Below are 22,500 nucleotides of genomic sequence, written 5' to 3' on the forward strand. Positions count from 1 at the left end.
TTATCTTAGGTGTCATACATTTAGAACAAGTGAAATCAAGTGCAGAAGGGAGACTCAGAAAGTCTAATGTAGATTTGGTATGTAAGACAGGCCTTGAAGGTTGCACAGAGTTTCAAATAGCAAGACTAGAAGAAGAGAATTCCACCTTGAGAGAACTGGCAAAGAATATAAAATAATCTAGTTGGCTATAATCTAGAGTGTACAGAAAAATGGCTGAAAACGTAGATGAGATATCTGAATAAATGGATGAAGAATTACTTTGGTAGGAAATACTTTGGTTTATTGAGGAAGAGAGTAATAGTCATCTTATTTGTGGTTTATAAATAATTTTTTGGCCACAAAGAATGGACTAGAAGGAAGAGAGACTATTACCAAAAACTAGCAAGCTATTATAACAGATCAGGCATAATGAAATGAGGTCCTAAACTGGGGAGTGAAAAGGAAATGGCTGAGAGAGAGAGAGACCATAGGAAATATGTGTATGTGTATGCCTAAATCAGTGACCCAGATTATTTTAGCAAATGACTGGACACCTTGGCCAGGATTCAAGGAAAAGAGGGGGCCTACGTATATACACCCGAGTTTATAAGTCTGGGTCACTGGCAGATAACATTATCGTTAGTCTTAAGACAGAAACAGAAGAGTCAGGAAGAAGCATGATTTTTGTTTGGGTTGGAGTGGCAGAGGATGAACAGAAGTCTAGAATATAGCTTTGGAAGTTCTTAGAACAGACATTTAAGACACAAGAAAAGATGAAAGCTGTTCTGAGTTGCTGTTATGGGGGGTGGGGGGCGAGGGGAATCCCTAAACCTTGAAGAAGATAAATTCTTTTAAGCCTTACTGTATCTTCCAGATTTCTTTCAAATTCCTCCAGAAATCGAGTCATAGCAGGATCACCTTCAAAATCATTAAAATGATTATTTACCCATAATAATACAATCCGTGTTACCTGTGGAAACATGGAGGAGGCAGCATATGGTTATGAGAGGCATTCTTTCTGCAAAAGTAGATTCCAAAAGCATACCCCAAACTGAGGGGGTACTGAACTTTATGGCTAACTCCTTTGCTCCCTTTCCCACACACAAAAGGTTCATCCTAACAGAGAGGCATGGTTTAGTTTGAGCTTTTGCTTCCTTGGATACACAAGTAATAGAGAGAGCCAAGACACTGTACCCTCAGAAAACACGAGCCTGTATGCTAAGATGTAAGAAGTACACAGGATGTATATTTCAGAGAGCATCTTAAAATGCCAGCTTCCAAGGGCAGGCAATCATATCAAAAGTGCTTCTATAGCCAAGAACATGTTTAACCAAAATTATAACAAAAACAAATTTGAAACTTCTTTCATTATAAATACTGTGAATTTTCAAAGTTGTGAATTGATTTGCTTACTTTGTGCCATAGATTAAAAGTTAAAAACTAATGAATGGAAGTTGAATTGAGTAATGTACTTAACTAATAATATAATTTAAGTCATATATTTTTAAAATTGTGGTAGAATACACATAAAATTCACCATTTTAACCACTTTAAAGTGTACAAATTAGTGGCATTTAGCACATTCACAATGGTGTGCAACCATCACTACTACTTAGTTCCAGAATATTTTCATTACCCCAAAAGAAAACCCCTTCCCATTAAGTAGTCACCTCTCATTCTGCCCTCTCTCTAGCCCCTAAAATTTGCTTTCCTGTCCTTGTGTATTCGCCTATTTTGGATATTTCATACAATATGTGACCTTTTGTGTCTGGCTTCTTTCACTTAGCATGATGTTTTCAAGGTTCACCCATGTTGCAGCATGTATCAGTATTTCATTCCTTTTTATGGCTGAATAATATTTCATTATATGGTTATACCACGTTTTGTTTATCCATTCATCAGTTGATGGACATTTGGGTTGTTTCCGCCTTTTGGCTACTGTCAATAGTGCTGCTATTAACATTATTATATACAAGTTTTTGTTTGCGCATCTGTTTTTAGTTCTCTTGGATATATACACCTAGGAGAAGAATTGCTGGGTTATATGGTAATTCTATGTTTAACTTTTTGAGGACCCACCAAACTGTTTTCCACACCAGCAATGTATGGGAATTCCATTTTCTCCACATCCACATCCTTGGCAACACTTGTTAATTCCTTTCCTTTTTTTTAAGCCATCCTAGTGGGTGTGAAGCGGAATCTCATTGTGGTTTTGATTTGCATTTCCCTATGACTAATGACATTAAACATCTTTTTCATGTGTTTGCTGGCCATTTAAATATCTTCTTTGGAGAAATGTCTATACAAGTTCTTGGTCCATTTTTAAATTGTGTTGTGTTTTGTTGTTGAATTGTAAGAGTTCTTTGTATATTCTGGATACTAGACCCTTATCAGATATACGATTTGCAAATATATTCTCCTATTCTATGTGTTGTCCTGTCTTTCTTGATAACATTCCTTGATATAGAAAAGGTTTTAATTTCGATGAAGTTCAATTTACCTAGTTTTTTCCTTTGTTGCTTGTGCTTTGGGTATCATATCTAAGAAACCACTGCCAAATCCAAGGTCATGATTTTTTACCCCTTCTTCTAAAAGTTTTATAGTTTTAGCTCTTCAATTTAGGTCTCTGATCCATTTTTAGTTAATTTTGTATATGCTACAAGGTAAGGGGTCAACTTTATTCCTTTGCATGTGGATATCTAGTTGTCTCTAAATTATATTTTTGTTCATTCTCTAGCATGCCTTTATTTCCTCAGCAACTGAAGTAACTACAAATAATTCCAAAAGGGGTGGCAAGTCTGTAGTTTTGGACATTTTAGTTTCCTAAACAACAGAATTCCACAGTCCATCTATTATCTAGTTTATTTCCTTTAAAATATAACTCAGAAAGACACATCAGGCAATTATGGCCCCATTTTTATTTTTCTTAACATAACTAATCCCACCAATTTGCTGAGGTATTACTAGTCTTTCCATTAAATGTACAACCCCTCCATGAAATAAGGTGAAATAATCTACGTAAAATAGCAAACAATGTTTAATGCAAAAAATACTCAAAGGTAGATTTAAATAAGTCACAGCAGCGATAAATTAAGGTCAAAAAGACAAACTGTTTTCAAATGAGTATAAAGTCTGTAACTCAGAAAAATCAACAGATTTGTATTTGGGGCTTACAATGAATCTAAGCTCTTGCAAAAAAATTTACTTGGTGAATATCCTTTCTAAATTGTTAATCAGTTTTAAAATGTTTTATTGCTCTCCTTCAGGAACAACCAAATATTCTGATAAAGTTCAAAAATACTCTCATGCAGCTATCATGTTTTCTGAATTTACAGCCAAACCACAGTCTTCAGTTTTCGCCTTGTAAGGCTCATATCCACTTTTATCATATTATTTCACCATAAAAGTAACTAAGCAGAGATACGTCTATACTGATTCACTGATTTTTTTAGGGGAATTAAATCTTGTTATCAAAATAAACATTTATCAACTATAAAAGGTTTTATAAATAAAATTTAAAGGTTAAAGTCACTTTCATGCCCTTTATATTTATAAAACCAACCTTATCCCTTAAGCTGTCAACTTTAAACCATTCCAGTAGTTTGATCCCAACATCCAAGGGACTTTCAAGAAATGTCCTGTAAGTTAACAGGAAATCTTCTATATAAGTTGGGTCCACAATGGAATGCTCTTCTATTAAATGCATGATGAGACGCTCAGGTGTTGCCTAAAAATCCAAGGATAGAAAGGATTAGAGAATAAGCAAACAGCTCAGGAACCAAAGAACTCCTGCTGATTATTTCCCTTTGTAGCCACTCCATTAGACGAGTCCTCAAAGTAGAGTTTCACTTTTAAAACCCTTAGCACTGGGAGAAGGTAGTCTCTATAGGTTGTAATCCACTAGCACTCAGAAGTTTAGAGAGAGAAAAGGCAGAGGAATAAAAATATCCAACAGCATTTACTCAGTTGTAGCTGTTTTTATTGGCATTTCATCAAAGTAGAACTTCACTGATTTACCCCTGGTGTGGACATAAGTTACTGCCACTTATACTTCAATGGGGGGATGTAACGACTGTCTCAAGGCAACCGAAGGAAGAGATGAGAGTTAAAAATAAAAAGTTTTATTAAAATGAGATAGCAAGCTTTCTTCCAAATTTAATCATCCTCCAATTCTCTTCTGCCCCAGGCTGTAGGAACAACACATCAGCTCAAGATAGTGTGTTTTATTGTTATTGTTACTTCCTAGAATAGCAGTTTCCTCTTTTATAATTTCTCCCTGCTAGTTCACCATCTTGAGAGGAATCAGAAGTTCTGCAGGTAGTTTTTACATTAATTCCAAGTTTCAACTCCTTGCCTACATAAAAAGGAATGTAAACAATATTTATGTACTCTTTGAGCTTCTGAATCAATGTTAAAATTTATTACCTTTGGAGCCTTTTCAAAAGTGGGTACACAGAAGAAATGTACAAATAAACCAGATGTTAAGCCAAATATGAAAACCAACTGTTGCCCATAACCTCAAATTTCAATTTGTTGCATTCAGCCAAATAATTTCATTAGTCAGAGTAACCGTACAGTAAACATACATTAATACTAACAACGTTCTTATCTAAGAACTTATTTAAAAAAAGGTACCTTCTGCTAACAAGGCATGTAAATCATTTCTTTAGAAGAAGTGAGATGTAAGCTTCTTCAAATAATCTATTTAAGGGACAAGGAAACCACAGGTCATTCCTATTCTTCTCCCACTCTCCAAGACACTCTATGTCTAAGAGTACCAAACTGGGTTTATGCCTCAGGCCAATCGCCATTTGAGGTCAGTTAAATCTAGTTCTTTAGATCATGTATAGTTAAGTCAGGGGTGGAACGAATCAACATGTTAAAGAAAGGCCATTATTCTGACTGGCTAAATCATCAAGGCACGATCACTGTGGAGACTAGGCCATATATTCAAAACTTTATTTAAAGATGAGTCCCATAGTCATGTAGAGGCACGTCACCAACAAGGTGGGATGCTGGAAGACAGGGTGCACCGAGTTGGCAGGTGAAGGAGAAGGCCAGCGTGGTTACACTGGCATGGTAGAGATTGGTTACGATGAGCAAATAAGTCAATATACAGAGCATAACAAGAACCACTGTTGGAGAAGGTATTTACAAATACAGAAAGGGAAAGGCTAGAAAAAGCTCTGGTATATAGTACTGGAACTGGGAGTACTGGTATAAACTTATGATTATTACAGATTGATAGATGGATAGATACAGAAAGTTACAGATATGTACGTATTTATAGTAAATACATACATATATTTCATAGCTCTGTCTGATGAGAGACTCTAGAAGCAATGACGCCTCAGTAGTAACAAATTGAGTGAGTGCCCAGATCTTGGTTTTCAGATGCTATTCTCCACCAGAAGGATCCAGGGCTTTCTGGAGAAATGGTTCATTCCAAAGCTGGGGTAGGAAAAGTACAAGATAAGCCTGAAACATCTTGTTTTGCCAGATAATAAGGAAGTTCTCAAAAAATGATGGGGACATGTCAAAAGAATACAGGAGTCAGCCTTAAGAGGGTCCCACCGGCCAAATTTGGGACAATTTGATCATTGGAACAAGACTGATGGTAAGAGAATACAACACATCAGCCCATACTAATACTACTAAATTAACGGGGGAGAAGAGAATGCTCACCCTAACAGCAGAATGTCAATACACATAGCAGAAATAATGGAAACAGAAAATCACCATTTCAGGCAGGAGTAGTCAGTGGAAGTAAAGGTAGATAGAGATTTGCAGGACATACTGACACTATCCCAGAATATCCCTCCTCCAAATACTTATCAATTACAAAGGGTAAAATGGTGACTTTACAGTGAGGAAATCTGGCAGACAGACACCAGATGACCAGGTAATTAGGGTTAACTTCACCAGTGGTGGGACAGGTTGACATTGTGTGCTCCCTGACATGATGCACTGAGAAGAGCACAACATCATTTCTGTGGAATTCCTACCAAGAAAGCATGACTTGAGCCTGGTCATGAGGAAAACACTGGATGGATCTAGTCTGAGGGTTATAATACAGAATATAAGGTCTGTATTCTTTAAAACTGCTAAGAATACGAACAAGGAAAGACTGTTGCTGAAGTAGGCTCAAGTGACATGACAACTAAACGCAACTATGTTCTTGGATGAGGTCCTGGACCAGAAAGGAAAAAGTGCCATTGATGGGATAGTTGGTGAAAATCTAAATACAGCCTGTGGGCTGAACGGTTTTACTTTACCAATGTTCATTTCCTAACTTGAAGGATTCTATGGCATTTATGTAGGAGAGTGTGCTTGTTTTTAGGAAATATACAATGGAATATTTAGGAGTGATGAGCATCAAATTTGCAGACTGCTCTCAAGGGGTTCAGAACAAGACTGATGATAATGGAGAAAATGCAGTGAAATGTTAACAGTTGGGGACTCTGAGTCAGGGAGCTCTTTATACTATTCTTGCAACTTTTCTGTAAGTTTGAAACTATCTAAAAATGAAGTATTAAAAATCATGAGTCCCCATAAAAAGATAGCCTTTGGCAGTACACCCATATGTTCATCTTTTCTACATACAAGGCTTACACTTCTCAGTTTAGAAAAAGAAAAAGACAGCGTTGAAGAATATCTTGACTCCTGAGGAAGAACAAATCTCACATCAGTCCCTTTTATTATTAAATAAGCTGCTGCATTTGTAATGACTAACACCACATTTACTTATTTTGCAACTAAGACTAGCTTGAAAAGAGAAACGGTCATGTGTTTATTTCCTCTCTTTCAACTATAATAACTTGATTTTACATCTAGAAGTCTTTAAAGAAATGGGGGAGGGGGAAAGCATGTGGGCAAGGGATAGGGGAGAGAGAGAATTAGAGTAGGGAAAACAGTATGGGGATTATTACTCAGACTCTACAATGTGCTAAGGCTTTTGAGTTACCTCATTTAGCCCTAACAAAGCCCTGTCGCATCATCCCCATTTTCAGATAAGAAAACCAAGGTTCAGAGAAGTTAATGCCTATTTCAGTGCTAGAGATTCAGTAAGCACTCTGTATCTTTATTTAGAATTCCTTATGCCTTTATGGTTGGTCCTTTCATTTTCTGTTTTGTTTCTAAATATTGCTGTCTTTGATGAAATTAACTCCCATTATCAATGGATCATAAAATAAATTTGAGAAGGAAAACTTTGACCAGTATATTCTAAAATAGTATCTTATCTATACTGATATTAAATCGCAATATCACCCTTCCTCAATAAAATGTGTAAAAATCAACTTAGAAAAAGGTAAAAGAACCAACACATTTATTTAAATTAGACTCTAAGGTCAGTGAATTATCTTGCACTACTCAAAAAGTGGTTCAGAGCCTTTTAAGCAAGATGAAAGCTTTATTCTATCAGTGAGTAGAATTATAAGGAAAAACAACACCCACCTTGATTACAATGTGTCCTTTCCTGGTTCCGCTCCGATCTAGTTCACGGTGCTCATGGACCATAACAATTTCTCCCTCTTCTTCAACTTTATGGGTATTCTTTTCCACATGATTTAAAATTCTCCAATAATCCTGCTGGGCTATGCAGACAAACTGTCCGAGAACAACATGGGGACAATTAATGAACCTACAGTACATAAATATATCACTACGCACCAAGGCAGAGCACAAAGGTAAGAAATCAAGTGGCATCAGTCCTTTTGTATTCAATCCCTTTAATCCTTAAAAAAAATCAAGATGAAATAAATAATTCCCACACAACAGACTAAAGAAGTTAAATCTGTTTGAATTCTGCTCTAAAAGGAGAAGTGAACATCTACTTCTCTCAAAACTGACACTATGCAAAGAAAACATGAAGCAGGAGTAAGTTAGAAACAAACAACTCAGAAGTTCCTATTTCTTTCCTTTATTAAAAAAAAAGACTGAGCTGGCTAATATCAGATAGACATTTAACGAACCAACATTTATTTGGTATATTCTCTTTTAAAAATGTATAACTTGTTCAATCTCACAAATATTTAAGTCAGATATAAAATCTCATTTCCTTTATTAACTGTGAGCTTTTGAAACTCCCATTTCAAATCAAGCTATTTTATTTTGAGGAAGGAAAAACAGGCTTAGCGATTTTAAATCAATAATCAAGAGTACATGACCAAAGAGGTAACCTTACCTGACAATCATCTACTTTCGTCCTAACAACTCCATGCATGTACTGCTTATCCAGAGTGGGAGTAATTCCAAAACTATTTCCCATAAAGAGATTTTCAACTTTTCCATCTGGATGACTGATTTCTACAGTGCCGTTTAAAATAACATACCATGAGTCAAGCTATAGAGAAAAAGACAGGTTTTAAGAATCTTTTTAAAAAGCTAATTATATGTTAACTTTGAAAAATAATCAATCAATACATAGAACTTGTATAATTTTAAAAAGAAAAAGGAAGATCAGATTATATTACTAAATTCTCTGTCAGGAATACCCTATGCCTGTCTATGCAAACCACTAAAGCCTACTTTACTCTTTCTTCTTTTAGTCACCAAATGAAATCAGGGACTTCATAATTGACCAAATATTCTGAGACAAAATAATGCAATGATTAAGACCACAAACTCTTGGAATTTGATCCAGACCCTGCCACAACTAGCTGAGTGACTTTGGGCACGTTATTTAATCTCTCTGGGTCTCAGTTTCTCTAATGCTAAAATGGGCATAACAACAGTACCTATACTGTAGGACTTTTGTGGTAATTAAATGAGTTTATATATAAGTGCTTAGAACAGTGACTGGCACATTGCAAGCACTCAAAAGAAAAAAAAAGTAGCTAGTGATTAATTCAGAAAGACTACTAAAAGCCTGAATTTTAAGCATAACTAACAAAATACTCAAAATTTTTCCTAATGTTAAGAAAACACTGCCTTCATTTATATGAAAGCATTTAATGTTCTAAGGAGATATACTCAAAAGGCCTACTATGTATTAATGAAAGACCATTTCTTTTTTAGTACCGCTTTGGCAGCCTGGAGTTTGCAGGTTTGGATCCTGGGCGTGGATATACTCACGGCCCATCTAGCCATGCTGAGGCGGCGTCCCACGTAGAAGAGCTACAACTCTACAACTACGATATATGACTATGTATTGGGGCTTTGGGGAGAAAAAAGAAAAAAGAGGAAGACTGGTAACAGACAGTAGTGCAGGGTCAATCCTCCTCAAAAAAAAAAAACCCTTAAAAAAGTATTTTTTCAAAAGTGTGCTTTCTTTGGGTTATTTCAAATATAAAATACATTCATTGTGGAATCTGTGGATTACATAAATTACTTGAGGACGGGGACTGTATCTGGTTTTTCCACCACTATACTCCCTGTGTCTAGAATAGCACCTGGCACAAAGTAGGCACACGAGAAGTTTTTGCCAACAGAACTGTGGAACATTAAGCGAATACAAAAATCTGTAGAAAAGAAAATAAAAGTTACTCAAAATCCCACTGTTTACACAGCTGTTGTTAAAATTTTAGTTTCTCTCCTATGTTTATCTTATTTTATATTGTTGAAATATTTAGACTATCCTGCCTTTAAAAAATTTTAACACTATATTCATTTGTTCATCAAACTTTCTTTTTGAGCGTATCCTCTGCACCATTTTCTAGGATATGGGGAGAAAGTACATAAACAAAGCTAGAGATAAGGTCCCTGCCCTCAAACAATTTCCATCAAATTTTAAAATAACTTGAATACCTACATAATATTATATCCTGTGGCTGGATATAATTTAGCTAACCACTGTTTATTACTGGATTATATTTTGGTCATTTCTAATTTTTGCTATTATAAATACGCTGCAGTGAAGATTTTTGGCATAACTCTGAGTTTTATATTATGTCCTGAAGAAAAACACTCATAAGTGGAATAATAGGTTAGAGACTGTTAAATACTTTTGAGGCCCATGTTAAAAATTTCTAAATGACTTTCCAGAAATACTGTTTATATTCCTACTGGCAGTATATGAGAATGTTCATTGATTGACACCTCAGCCTTAATTTTCATCAGTTTGATAAGAAAAATAGTGAAGTACTTTCTAACATTAGTAATATCTTTCAATTCCCCTGCATCCTCCCTCCACCCATCCACAAGCTGCTATCCGAGCATTTCTGAACAGAGAATTGCCACATAAATGCCTCAACTGACAGCAGTCCACTAGGAGGCATAGGTACCAGTACATTTCTCTCATTCTTTTTTTATTTAATGTGTAATATAGAAAAGGGATAGGAGGGTAAATACTTGATAAACATTTTAAACAATGGTATAAATATACAAATAGAATAACAAAGAACCTTTTTAAAAGTCTTACAACTTAATTTGAGAAGTAAAAACAAATTTCGTTCAATGAATATTATTTACTGAACGTGTATTCTGTGCAAGGTCCACTGCTAGGAAATCAAAATTAAGACAAAGTAAAGCAAAAACAAAAACAAAACGTACCTCTTCAGAAATTTTAACTACCCCAAACTCAGCATTCATTTAAAAAATTGTATAAATTTCAAAAGTCAGGATTTACACAAGTTTATGGAAATTAAATTATTTTAAAGATTAGCTCCTATATTCAATAATGTATAACATTTATTTGCTAACCTACCTCTTGCCCATCATCCAGAATAACAGCTCCAGCCTGCTCAACCACTTCAAAAATCATCACTGAGCAGAGTTCTCTCCTTACAGACATGGTCATGTTTGCAAAAGCAGGGAGCTGGTGCATAAACTCCAGTAATTGTTCTATAAAAAGACAGAAATTCAAGTATAAAGACCATCAAGAACTATAATATAATAAAATCTAGAATTCTTCATTACCCAATTTCCTAATCAACTTACAAATTTATGCTGCTAAAGTTGAGAAACCAAGGCACAAGATGACTGTTGGTTAAAAAAATTAGTTTTTGGTTAATATACTCAGACTCACATGAAAATATAGGCATATTGGAAGACAGCAGAATTCACAACCTCCAGAGAGAACCACGAAACTAGACAGTTTCAGATGAGGCTGGAGAGTTCATCTAACTTTCCTTGCCCAAGGTGCCACTCCATGGTGGTTAAGTTTAGTGATGTCCTTTGATCTAATAGATTAGTGAAAAAGCCTTTCATCTAGTTCTTATTGGGCTAGATGTTAAAAAAAAATGTATTAATAAATGTCAGTAAGTAATTAAATTAGGGATAACAAGTGTGAATTCTAGTTCAAGATTTGTCAGAGCAACTACAAGGTAACTCTTTAATTTAACCAACAAATGTTTATGAGTGTCACATTAGGCCATTCCCTGGTATAGATACATAAGTAATAAAGATAAATATAAAAGAGAAACATACAAGCAGTCGGCTAAGGGCTGAAACAGAAATAACTATAAGGTGCTAACTACCCACAGAAAACTGGGAGTTAATTATATTTAAATTTTTTAAAAGCTTTGTGAAAATAGCATAGTATATAATTTCTTATCACTAAAAAATATACTTTCAGTTTCTGTCCAGATAATGTTCAGAACATGAATCTAAACTGCTGTTTATTTAACTATATTATACATCATTAGAATGGCAAGGAATGGTCAAATTTATTGATCTTCACTCACATAGATTATGGTTATTAGTAATAGCAGCATCTTCTTATTTGAATGAATGACAGCAACATGACTACTATAAAAGAGAAATCTAGGATAAAATCTTAATTGAATCATAACAATATATAATGACACTAAGCAATCTTTGACCTTAAAGATAACATTAACATCTTGAGTATTATTTAACCTCCCAATCAAAGTATAGTAACTAGTTGTGTAAGTAATTACATGAAGGAAAATTCATAAAGTTTTAACCAAAAATTATATATATACTTATTTTTTCAAGGTAGAGAAGTAAAAGTATGATTTTTGATAACATTTGAAATTAAAAAAAAAAGCTAATTCATAAACATTGGAGATTGAGGCAGTGTTTTAAAAGTCTCATGGACATGAAGGCGAAAATCACTTTAATGCAATCAAAGCTTTTGTTTTATAAATTGGGGCAGCCAGGATGTGAGGGTGATCTGGCTGCAACATCTGTCACCCCACTGATCACCAGGGATGATTCAGCTGATCTGGCTGGCTAGGTGGGTGTCCCCTTCCTCCCTCACTGCTCTATGTGTGTCACTCTTGAAGCTGTGTGCTGAGGATGACCGTTTGGTCAAGGGTATACCAGCAGCTGCGCATCCCTGCTAGAACCTCCAAATAAGCTCTCAAACTGGGGCAGCCAGCCTCAAAGATGGCCCTAAATGATCCCTGTCTCTTGATATTCATGTCATGTGCAGCCCCCTCCCATATTGCACCAGGGTTGCTCCGCATGACAAATAGAATTTGGAAGAAGTGATGGTGTCACTTCTAAGGCTAGATATTAAAGACATTGTGGCATCTGCCTTTACTCTCCCTTAGGATTACTTGCTTTGGGGGAAGACAATAGCCATGTTATGAGGACATTTGAGCAGCCTCTGGAGAGGGCCACATGGCAAGGAACTGAGGTATTATGCCAAAAGCCATGTGAGTAGCCACCTTGGAAGTAATACTCTAGCTCAGCCCAGAAAAGCTTCAGATGATTATAACCCTTGCCAATATTCTGACTGTAACCTCATGGGAGACACTGAGCCAGAACCACTCAGCAAGGCCACTCCTGAATTCCTGACCCACAAAACTATGAGAAAATAAATGTGTGTTGTTTTAAGCTACTAAGGCCTGGGGTAATTTGTTATGCAACATTAGATAACTATATATAAATTAAAACTATAAAATTCTTATTGTGAACAGATGTATTTCTTACCGATGTCATCATCAGTTTTGTCTGCAGGTTCTTTTTCAAGACATTCTCGAACAAGATCTCGCCCTTGCAGTGGATCTGTTCGATCAATCTCTTCATCTTCCTCTTCTTCATCTTCAGAATCAACAGGTCCTTCGGGGAGTCGTGTTAAATCTACATCTCCTACCTCACTTTCTGTAGCCTACAGAAAGAAATCTTTATCACTTATCATTTCCTGTTATAAAAATTATGTCACAGTCGGAATTAATCAAAACTAACCCTCCCTACCAAATATTATAAAGAATCAGGCAATACTGTACACTGTATCAAAAACAAAATGATATTTATAAAAGGTTTCTCTCTGCCCAAAATATAGGCTCATCATTCCACAGTGTAACATCTAGGTGATAAGTCTGAGCCAGTAAGTATAAAACAGGAGATTCAAACATCACTAAATGTATTAATACTTGTTTTCCAACAAACACTTATTTCTTAAAAGTACAATGTTGCCTCAAACATGAAGTGCAGGAAAGAGAAAGTTTATCAACAACCATTTTATGAGTACCTATTAGTTTATGCTGGATGTTGTAAACAAGTGATTTTTTTCAACACAGAAGTTTAGAGTCTAGTAGGGTAGGCAATCATGTAAATCAAGAACAGAAGTATAAAACAAGCAAACAGTAGTACTGAAAAGTGCTAAAACAGACCAATTGTGAAGGATTGAACAAATATTCATCACTTCCCAATACCTTATTGTTGAATCTAACAGCGTGCAAAAAAGAGCTGAGATTACTGTAACCAATCTTTAAAACAAACTTTTGCTTACAACCTCAACTTCGGAAACAAATTAGCCTCAAGCACTTGTAAAGAAACTAGCAGATTTTTAAAAAACTGTAAATTTAAATGTCATTCATAGAAAATAATGATGTCTTTTAGGAAATAAAATTGTCCTAAAGTGGATTATTAGGAGATATTTAAATATTACACCCATTTAATTCATATTATAAATGAAAAAGCATGAATATCAAAGCAGTTATAGAAAAAAATGAGTTGTACAGGAACTTCATAATAATAAATAAGCACCGGAATATGAGTATTAGTGAAGACTATGCAATCTTCATTCAAATATTTAAGTCTCATCTCCTGTACTGAACACGGATTTACTATTTTGTCTGCCCAGAAGATGATTTTCCTTCTTTTAGGGAACTGCTGTTCCTCTCCACCCTAACCAGAGATTCCAGTGGGAAATGGTATCCTGTCCCTGGCTATGTAAGCTAAGGGAGAAAGGCCTTTTCTCTGGATTTTTATAATTGGAGCTGGAGGGCAGAGCATCCTTTCTTCTCTGGTTGCTGAATTGGAAGCACGTGAGGCAGAGCTGCCTATAGCCACATGGGAATGCCTTTCTGTGGTGGGAGAAAAATGAAACCAACAGGCTGAGAAAGGGGCAGGGGAAGGGGGAGGAAGGACACTGAACAAGAGAGGCAGAGACAGAGAAAGACACAGAGCAACAAAGCAATAGAAACAGAGCATGAAAGACTGACACAGGAAGAACACAGCACATGTAGCAAAGAGCGTCTGTGACAGAAAGTGTCATCACAGAGATGGGATAAGAAAAGCAAGCAAGCTACAGGGAGCCAAAGGTTTAGAGAGACGCAGAGACAGGGGCAGAAACACCAGCAAGCATCCAGGTTCCCTAAGGCCAGAGCTGCCCCTGCTTTCTCTGTGGGTCAATAAATTGTCCTTTCTGGCTTTTGAAGTTAAGGCTCTGCCATCTGCAACTGAAAGAGTCCTTATTTGTTTTGTAAGTCCATGTTTTATATTTCCTATGGATTACTGCACAGCTTTAAGTAACAGCTAGTTAACAAACAAGATTTTAAATATCTTTAAGATTAGACAAAGTGGCTCTTAAGGATCACACAGGGGCAATCCTATTTCATGACTACTATGTTCTCCTGAGTTATTTTCTGGCTATAGAACTTTAGAGTTTAAGTGGAGTACATTTCTGAATATATCTTTGGAACCACAAACTTGTTAGCAGGTTATAATCTCTTTTCAAAGATAAGTAGTTTTAATTTAAATATGTGTACATCCTAAAGTGAAATCAGGTTTTCCAAAAACCTAATTTCTTTACATACACTCATTTTAATCCAAGAAACTAGTGTTAAAAAACAATAAAGCAGTATTTCTACACAATTTAATTTTACAGAATATAGAAGCTCACCTCCAGAACAGCGTTTTTCCATTTTATCAATTTTTAAGGACAATCTACCTTACAAATTTGGGTTCTCAAACCACTCTGTCCTCATCTCAATCTCAGGTTTTCACCCCCTGACCCAGACTATTTCAACCTAGTCTCATTCTCACCTTTTAGATTATGTCTGATAAAAAGATGAATGGCTCACAATATACAAAGGCAAGATGCAACTCAGTTAGGTGGACAACAGGGAAGGCTTACTGTCATTTGCATGAGAAGAGAAGACATTTAAGAAGCTAGCACTTTATGGAGAATAAAAGTCATAGGTAGGGACTGAGAGAAGGCTACCAAAAGGACTCTTTCAGGGACTTTTTAAGGCCATCTGCAAAGGAAAGAATATAATCTATCCTTATAATTGTCTTTTACTTATACTTTTTTTCAAAGTAGGATAAAAACAAAAAGGATGAATAAAATTAGTTAAGAGAACATACTAAACTGTTAAAATGTTAAGAGTATTTAGTCATAATGTCTAATGTCTAATTCCTTGACTAAACAAAGGCAAGCCAAGTCTTTAAGGTAAAGGTAGATATGATGACCACCAGGACTGGAAGTCGCTGCATGATGCTTCTGAGGATGCAATCCCTGGGCAGAAAGTTTAATTCTCTAATAACCAGAAAAGAATCTAAAAAATGTAGTATCCACAATTTCCAGCATACAATAAAAACTTACTAGATAGGAGAAGCAGCAGGGAAATGTGATCCATAACCAGAAGAAAAGTCAATCAATACAAAGAGATCCAGGAATGCCAGAGATGATGGAATTAGGAGACAGGAACTTTTGATGTTTATTATAAGTAAGTTCAAGGATTTAAAAGAAAATACAAACATAGTTGGGGAAAAACGGGAAATATCAATAAAGAAATGTAAACTCTAAGAGGAGAACACTTGAAGAAAGGCAATTAAAAACTACCCAAACTCAAGCAAAGAGAGAAAAAAGTTAAAAAGAAAATTTAACAGAGCCTCAGAGACTCGTATGATAATATCAAAAGTTGTTACAAAAAACGTAGGTCAAAAGATATGCCACATCCATCAAGGTAGGGTACATAGAAGATCAGAGCCCTGGCCTTTCAACTGCTTTATCCTAGCACTTGGAATAGAGCAGAACCTCAGAAAGATTACAATAAATGAATTGAATCCAGAAAAAAAAAATATTGGTGAAAGTGTTAAGACGACGAGTATTAAATTCCCTGTGTTTTTCCTTTCCTGCAGTAGGAATGTGTCTCTGTGTAAATATAATTTGGTGAGGCAGACAGTCTGAGGTGATTTTCTGATGACTTGGCCTTTCCCAAATAAACCCCCAGAGGATATCCTTTTCCTGTCTGCATCTAGATAAATATGAAGCTCTGAAGAGGGGAACTATAGGTTAGAATGGAAAGTTATACCAACTTACAAGAACCACATTTTCAGATTTAGAGCAAATATTAAGCCAGAACCTTAGACTTTCAGTGCTTCTCTTTTCTGCATTCTCATTTTTAGTATTTCATTCAACCTTTTTCATGGACCATTTAGTCCTTATATTTCCTCTTTGTCTTTCTGGTCAGGGCAAGAACCCTGTGAAATTAATCCTTCACAGTAACGCTGTTCAGGCTGGCCCATTCCATAATCTCTACAATAGGGCAGGCAGGCAAAGTAAAGCCTCCTTTCCCCTAGATAATCAAGCTTTAGTTAGTAGTGATCCTCTGCATTTTCCTTGGAAACAACATTGGTTTCTACTTTCAAATGTAATTCAACTACTTCCTAAGTGCCAACACTGTGCTTAACTCAGCATAGGATACACAAGTAAGAAACAAACTCTGCTCTCCACAAATTTATGATGATGATGAAAAATGTCAAGTTTACAAGTAAATACACTAAAAAGCAGAGTGGAAAAAGCAACATGACCCACAGAAAAACTGCTGTGGGGTTCCAAGACACGAGAGACAATGTGAAAATGTCATTTAGGTGGAGCTGCAGGCAGAACAACATAACCAAAACACAGGGCTAGGAAAAAGCAAGCACGATCAGGCAATAGCATATGTATTTGTCATGGACTAGAATCTAGAATGTGCAAGTGGAGAAGAGTGGAATACAAAACCAGATTGGCAGATTGTGGTTAGAAGTAAAAGGCTTGGAATCTGAACATAAATTTGAAATGCAGTGAAGAATGGAAATTAGATAATGGTAAAGCACTGAAGCTTAACAGAGGAGTAAAGTTATACTGTTCTTGCAATTTATTTCAAGTGGGAGTTTAAAAAATAGGAGGAGGCAAAGAAAACTGAGATTTTGACTAGGACACAGGTAATCTTAACTGAAATATTAAAGACAAGTTGAAGAAAACATTTGGTAGGGCAAAGCCAGGCGATGTGTCAAAAGAACATCGCAGTGGAAATGTGGCACCAGAGTTCTGGAGAGACTGGCAGTAGAGCTCTGAATTAAGGAATCATGCCGCCATAGAGGTAGTAACTGAAGTACTGGGATTTTTAGAAACATTTACTTTCTACACAGAAACTAAAAAAGATAGGTAGGGAATGAATGTGTACTTCAGGTTACTTAAAAACAAGTTAATGAAAAGACAGGTACTTTAGTTCCAGAATCAACATTTCATAATTTTCCAACTCTTGGAAAAGACTGAAATAAATAGAAAAAAGAATCTAGAAAGAAGCACTCCTTATGTCTCGAGTATTCATTGAAGATACATAAAATATTCTATCCAAGAACATTCTAACATCATAATGCATACTTTTAGTTAAATTTTAAGCTAATCTTGATTAGAAACATATTCACATTGAAACCATAAATTGATTTTTTCTAGACTGTGGTAAATGATTTATTCTGAAATTTCTTTGAGAGCCAAGGACTTTTATTTTTTTTTTAAATTTTTTTTTTAAATTTTTTTTTATTTATTTATTTTCCCCCAAAGCCCCAGCAGATAGTTGTATGTCATAGCTGCACATCCCTCCAGTTGCTGTATGTGGGACGCGGCCCCAGCATGGCCGGAGAAGCGGCGCGTTGGTGAACGCCCGGGACCCGAACCCCGGCCGCCAGCAGCGGAGCGCGTGCACTCAACCGCCAGCCAAGCCACGGGGCCGGCCCTTTTTTTGTGTGTGTGTGTGTGAGGAGATCAGCCCTGAGCTAACATCCGCCAATCCTCCTCTTTTTTTTTTTTTTGCTGAGGAAGACGGCCCTGGGCTAACATCTATGCCTATCTTCCTCCACTTTATATGTGACGCCGCCACAGCATGGTTTACCAAGCAGTGCGTCGGTGCGCGCCCGGGATCCGAACCAGCGAACCCCGGGCCGCCGCAGCGGAGCGCGCGCACTTACCCGCTTGCGCCACCGGGCCGGCCCCAAGGACTTTTATTTTTAAACCAGAAGACACGAAAACTCTCAAGAAGGAAATGAGTAGGAGCACAGCCACACATTTGGCCATATAAAATGGTGTAAACAATTTTCCTGTTGAGAATTGCTGTTAGGATGTCTCTCTTTTCTCTTCCCCCCAACCCTCCAAATTAAAAATACTTGCATTATTTTGCAAGGCTTTGCTTATACTGTTAGAAGCCATGACTGGGTTAGGTGGTCACTTTTAAATTTCTCAAATGCTGAAATCAGGATAACCAGACGAACCACTTCAACTGTTGCTGACCAAGGTATATACACTGGTAACGTACACTTGTAACTAATGGGTGTATTCACAGCTTTAACAGGTACTTCAAAGGAGGTCTGAGGTCAAGGGTCCACTGTCAATATTTAACTCTTAAGCTCTTTTCTTTCCTTTTAGTCCTATGGATCTGATTGGATACATACACACAATTTGGTTGGTTTTATTTACTCATTTTTTTAAAAAATGGTAAGTCTAGAAATTCTGCATTTTGAAGGATATATTTATCAATCTACTATTGTTCTGTTCTTATTCCTTTCACCCTCTAGTAATTATTCCTTTAATCTTTTTCCACAATTTTATTCAATTTTTAACTGTACTGTCTATTTACGTCCTCTTTACAATGTGTTAAATATAGAAATAATAATGTTCATTGAGAAAAACAAAAGAAAAGCTTAAGGAAGATAAAAACCACACAAGAACATACCATCAGTAGAAAATCATTTGTTACCCTTTAGTCCTCTTGAATTCAGATTTATATTCTATGTATACAAATATAAAACATATGTAAGTATGTATGTACATTTATTTTAAGACTCTAATTTCTTTTTCTTCTGTTTTTATCTTTGTTGGTTGGTTTTGTTTTAACTTTTATACTATTTCTATCCTTTGGTTATTGTCCTAAACTTAACAGTCCAAGTTTGAGAATTTTTACCTTCTTTGGTCCCTCGAAAGATTTTATCTCACATTTTTGCATGTTTGACTTTAGTATTATAATTTTCTCCTTTAAATTTCTGAATTTCTGTTTTGGTTCTAGAATTTCATTATTTTTGCTCCTTTGTTCACTCTCCCTAAATTCATTGAAACTTACTTTTATCTTATTGGTTACTTTATAAGTTTCATTGCATCATCTTTTAACTACATGAGTCCATTTATGTGACCTTCTGGAAACTGCAAAACCACAGGGGCAGAAAACAGATTGGTGGTGGCCAGGGGCTGAGGGTCAGAAGCGACTGACTACAAAGGGGCATCAAGTACTTTTTGAGGTGATGAAAATGTTCTATGTCTTCATGTGGGCTATACTAAAGAGGGTGAATTTTATTACATGTAAATTACATCTCAATTAACATCAACCATATAGACATAAACACAAAAACACAATTAATGATGTAGGAAAGAAAAGTGATATGACTTGGTGCTGAATGTGAAGATCAAGGGAGGAGAGCCAATGGTAACTTTCAGGTTTCTGGGGTACGAAAAGGTGTCATCTTCACTTTGTAATAGAGGCATTTTGACATGCAGGACAGCTGGCAAGGACATCTGTCCACAGTTTATCCTATTTTGAAATGACTCTCTTAAAACGCAGAATGAGCTGTAGAGAGTGCTACTGAGGAAGGAAACATACGGAAGGTTGCAGCAGGGCCGCCACACACAAGGCCATGGTCCTACAGCAGAAGACCTCCAGCCACACCAGTAGGGGTGCTCCAGCCCCAGGCTCACGTGGGCCAGCCAGTAGGTGGACATCCTGTAGATGCTAACGTAAGTGCAATGCTTCAGAAGCTGTTTCAAGACCTTGCCAAAGATAAAGGACCCCACTGTGTATAGCCCATCTTCTAGTTCATAGTAAAGCATTGGCCTTTCCAAGTGACCTTGAATCTCAATCTGTGCACCAGCCTCTTGTCCCTTCTCTCACAACCATCTAGGGCTCTGTTCCTTGCTCCAAAAAGGGGATCACATCTGGCTTTGAAATGGATATACTAGTGACATTGGGTATCTGTAGTTTGTCAACACCACATCTCTGCTGTATAGTCTCTCTTAGCAAGGTCCAGACATTCCCACTTTTCCAGAGAGAAATCTATAGCCACATTCCTAAACTTCATTAATCCAGGGTCAACCTTCCTCAGGGTCCTTCTCTAGGAAAAATACAGAGTCCAGAGAAGCCACAGCTCTACTCTGACTTGTAAGTATGCAACAACTCTTATTTCTTCCACAAGATACTTCTTTTGGGGGAGAGGCAGAATGCATGAAGCCCAACACAGTAAATGGCCCCAGGGCCACTGCATTGTTTTTAACTTTAGTTTTAAAAAATTCCTTGTTCTATTATAAAATGCCAAACAGGGAGATGTAGATGGCCACAGCAATGAGTGTGTGGAGAAAAGCCACCACATAAACCAGAAATGGAGGCTTTATTCCACTTTGCATCTGCCTACAAACTCTCCTTAACAGACAAATGCTGATCTTCTTAAAACATCTGAATCTGGATAATTCAGTAGAACTACAGCCTAAAATGTTTTCTTCAGACAACGATTCTATTTCAATTATCAGTACTACATGGTAGCCACTAGCAACATGTGGCTGTTGGGCACTTGAAATGCGACTAGTCTGAATTGAGATGTGCAGTAAGTTTATATTAAACTCTGGCTTTTGAAGATTTATTATGAAAAAATAAAGTAACTCATTCATAATTTTTAAACATTGATTACATGTTGAAATGATATTTGGATATATTGTGCTAAATAAAATATATTATTAAAATTAATTTTACCTGTTTCTTTTTCTTTTTTTAATGTGGCTACCATAAAATTTAATAAGAGCTTTTACCAATACAAAAGCAACTCTAATTTTCTTCATGACTTTACTTATAGAAGATTTATACACTCAATTATAATAAAAATCAGCCTTTTTATAACTTTAAGTTCATTTGTTTCAAGAGCTATTTTTTACCAAAGCATGTATTATATATATATTAATATGGATTCACCTGGATAAAAGAAAATAAAAAGAACACTATATCCATACACTGCTGGACCATAAATAATCACTCTCAAAAGACAGAACACCTCTTTAATTAGTCTTGCAAATTTGAAACAGTAAATAAAGCATATTTTCCCAAAGCCCTTATGCCTGAATTTCATATTCTAATTAAAAGATACATGACCACCTAAGGCACAAGCACAGGATATTCTGCAGAATAAAAAAGTCAAATGCACAGCACACAAACCCTTAAGGTATATTACCTGATAGATATCAGATAAACTGCTGCTCCCAGAGTCACTGGCAATGCTACAACCAGAGTGACTAGAAGACACATGAGTCACCTGTGGATGAGGGTTGTCTGTGATGTGCATCTTGGTAAGATCGGCTGGAAGCTGAAGAAGAAAAATAATTTAAGATATTCTAAATATCAAACTTTACCTATAAGAGTTCTTGACACACTGTAACTTCTACAACCAATTTTTGTTTTATGTACATTACTGTGCAACCTCATTTCTAACCTAAATTCTCCATTCTTAGGAAAAATTTTAGGCAATGACAAGAATCAAATTAGTACTCTGACACTATTAGGCAAGCCTCTAGTGGAAGCCCACTGAGCAGTTTCCAAAAGAGATTACCATTAGTAATGGTATTTTAGAGGAAAAACTTGGCCCCTCTTTTTCCCCAAATAAAAATATCAGCTGTTGCCACTATAAAGGCTAGGAATGCTATTACACATGCACACACACACCGCTAATACAAAAGAGTTGCTAATACTAGAATAAAATAGCAATATCTTAGATTAATGTATAACATCTGGCAGCAAGACTTAAATAACAGTTGATTGCATTAAATATTCCAAAAATTTAATGAGCTTCTTTTCACTTAATATTATATTAATTTGTAGTTGGCCCTGAAAAAATGTGTTACTAATCTTAATGATTTAATGAATGTCTGTGCTAGGTGCAGCGATACAAGAGACACAAGAAGGAAATGAGTCCACAACCTCATCTTTAATATGGTCACACTTTAATCAGGGATGCAGGTTGTACAATATATTTCGTACCATAAAAAGGAAAAAAAACCTCACAAAATAAATGCTATAAGAGTTAAGAAACAAA

General features: G+C 36.1%; 1 protein-coding gene across 6 annotated transcripts in view; it reads right to left on the reverse strand.

Moving 5' to 3' along the window:
* Positions 1–22,500, reverse strand: part of RAPGEF6 (Rap guanine nucleotide exchange factor 6) — a 199,394-nt gene that overhangs the window by 69,646 nt on the left and 107,248 nt on the right. For 5 of the 6 annotated variants that reach the window (XM_058539966.1, XM_058539948.1, XM_058539958.1 and 2 more), the window contains 7 exons: positions 21,643–21,774; positions 12,820–12,997; positions 10,625–10,761; positions 8,165–8,323; positions 7,435–7,587; positions 3,542–3,706; positions 842–949 (listed from right to left, as the gene is read on the reverse strand). In XM_058539966.1, the coding sequence (XP_058395949.1) occupies positions 842–949; positions 3,542–3,706; positions 7,435–7,587; positions 8,165–8,323; positions 10,625–10,761; positions 12,820–12,997; positions 21,643–21,774 (1,032 nt within the window). Of the gene's footprint in view, positions 1–841; positions 950–3,541; positions 3,707–7,434; positions 7,588–8,164; positions 8,324–10,624; positions 10,762–12,819; positions 12,998–19,112; positions 19,170–21,642; positions 21,775–22,500 lie in introns of those variants that run through there. The other variant, XM_058539986.1, reaches the window with a different exon arrangement.

This window comes from Diceros bicornis, chromosome 1, assembly GCF_020826845.1.
Source record: "Diceros bicornis minor isolate mBicDic1 chromosome 1, mDicBic1.mat.cur, whole genome shotgun sequence".
Classification (NCBI taxonomy): domain Eukaryota; kingdom Metazoa; phylum Chordata; class Mammalia; order Perissodactyla; family Rhinocerotidae; genus Diceros; species Diceros bicornis.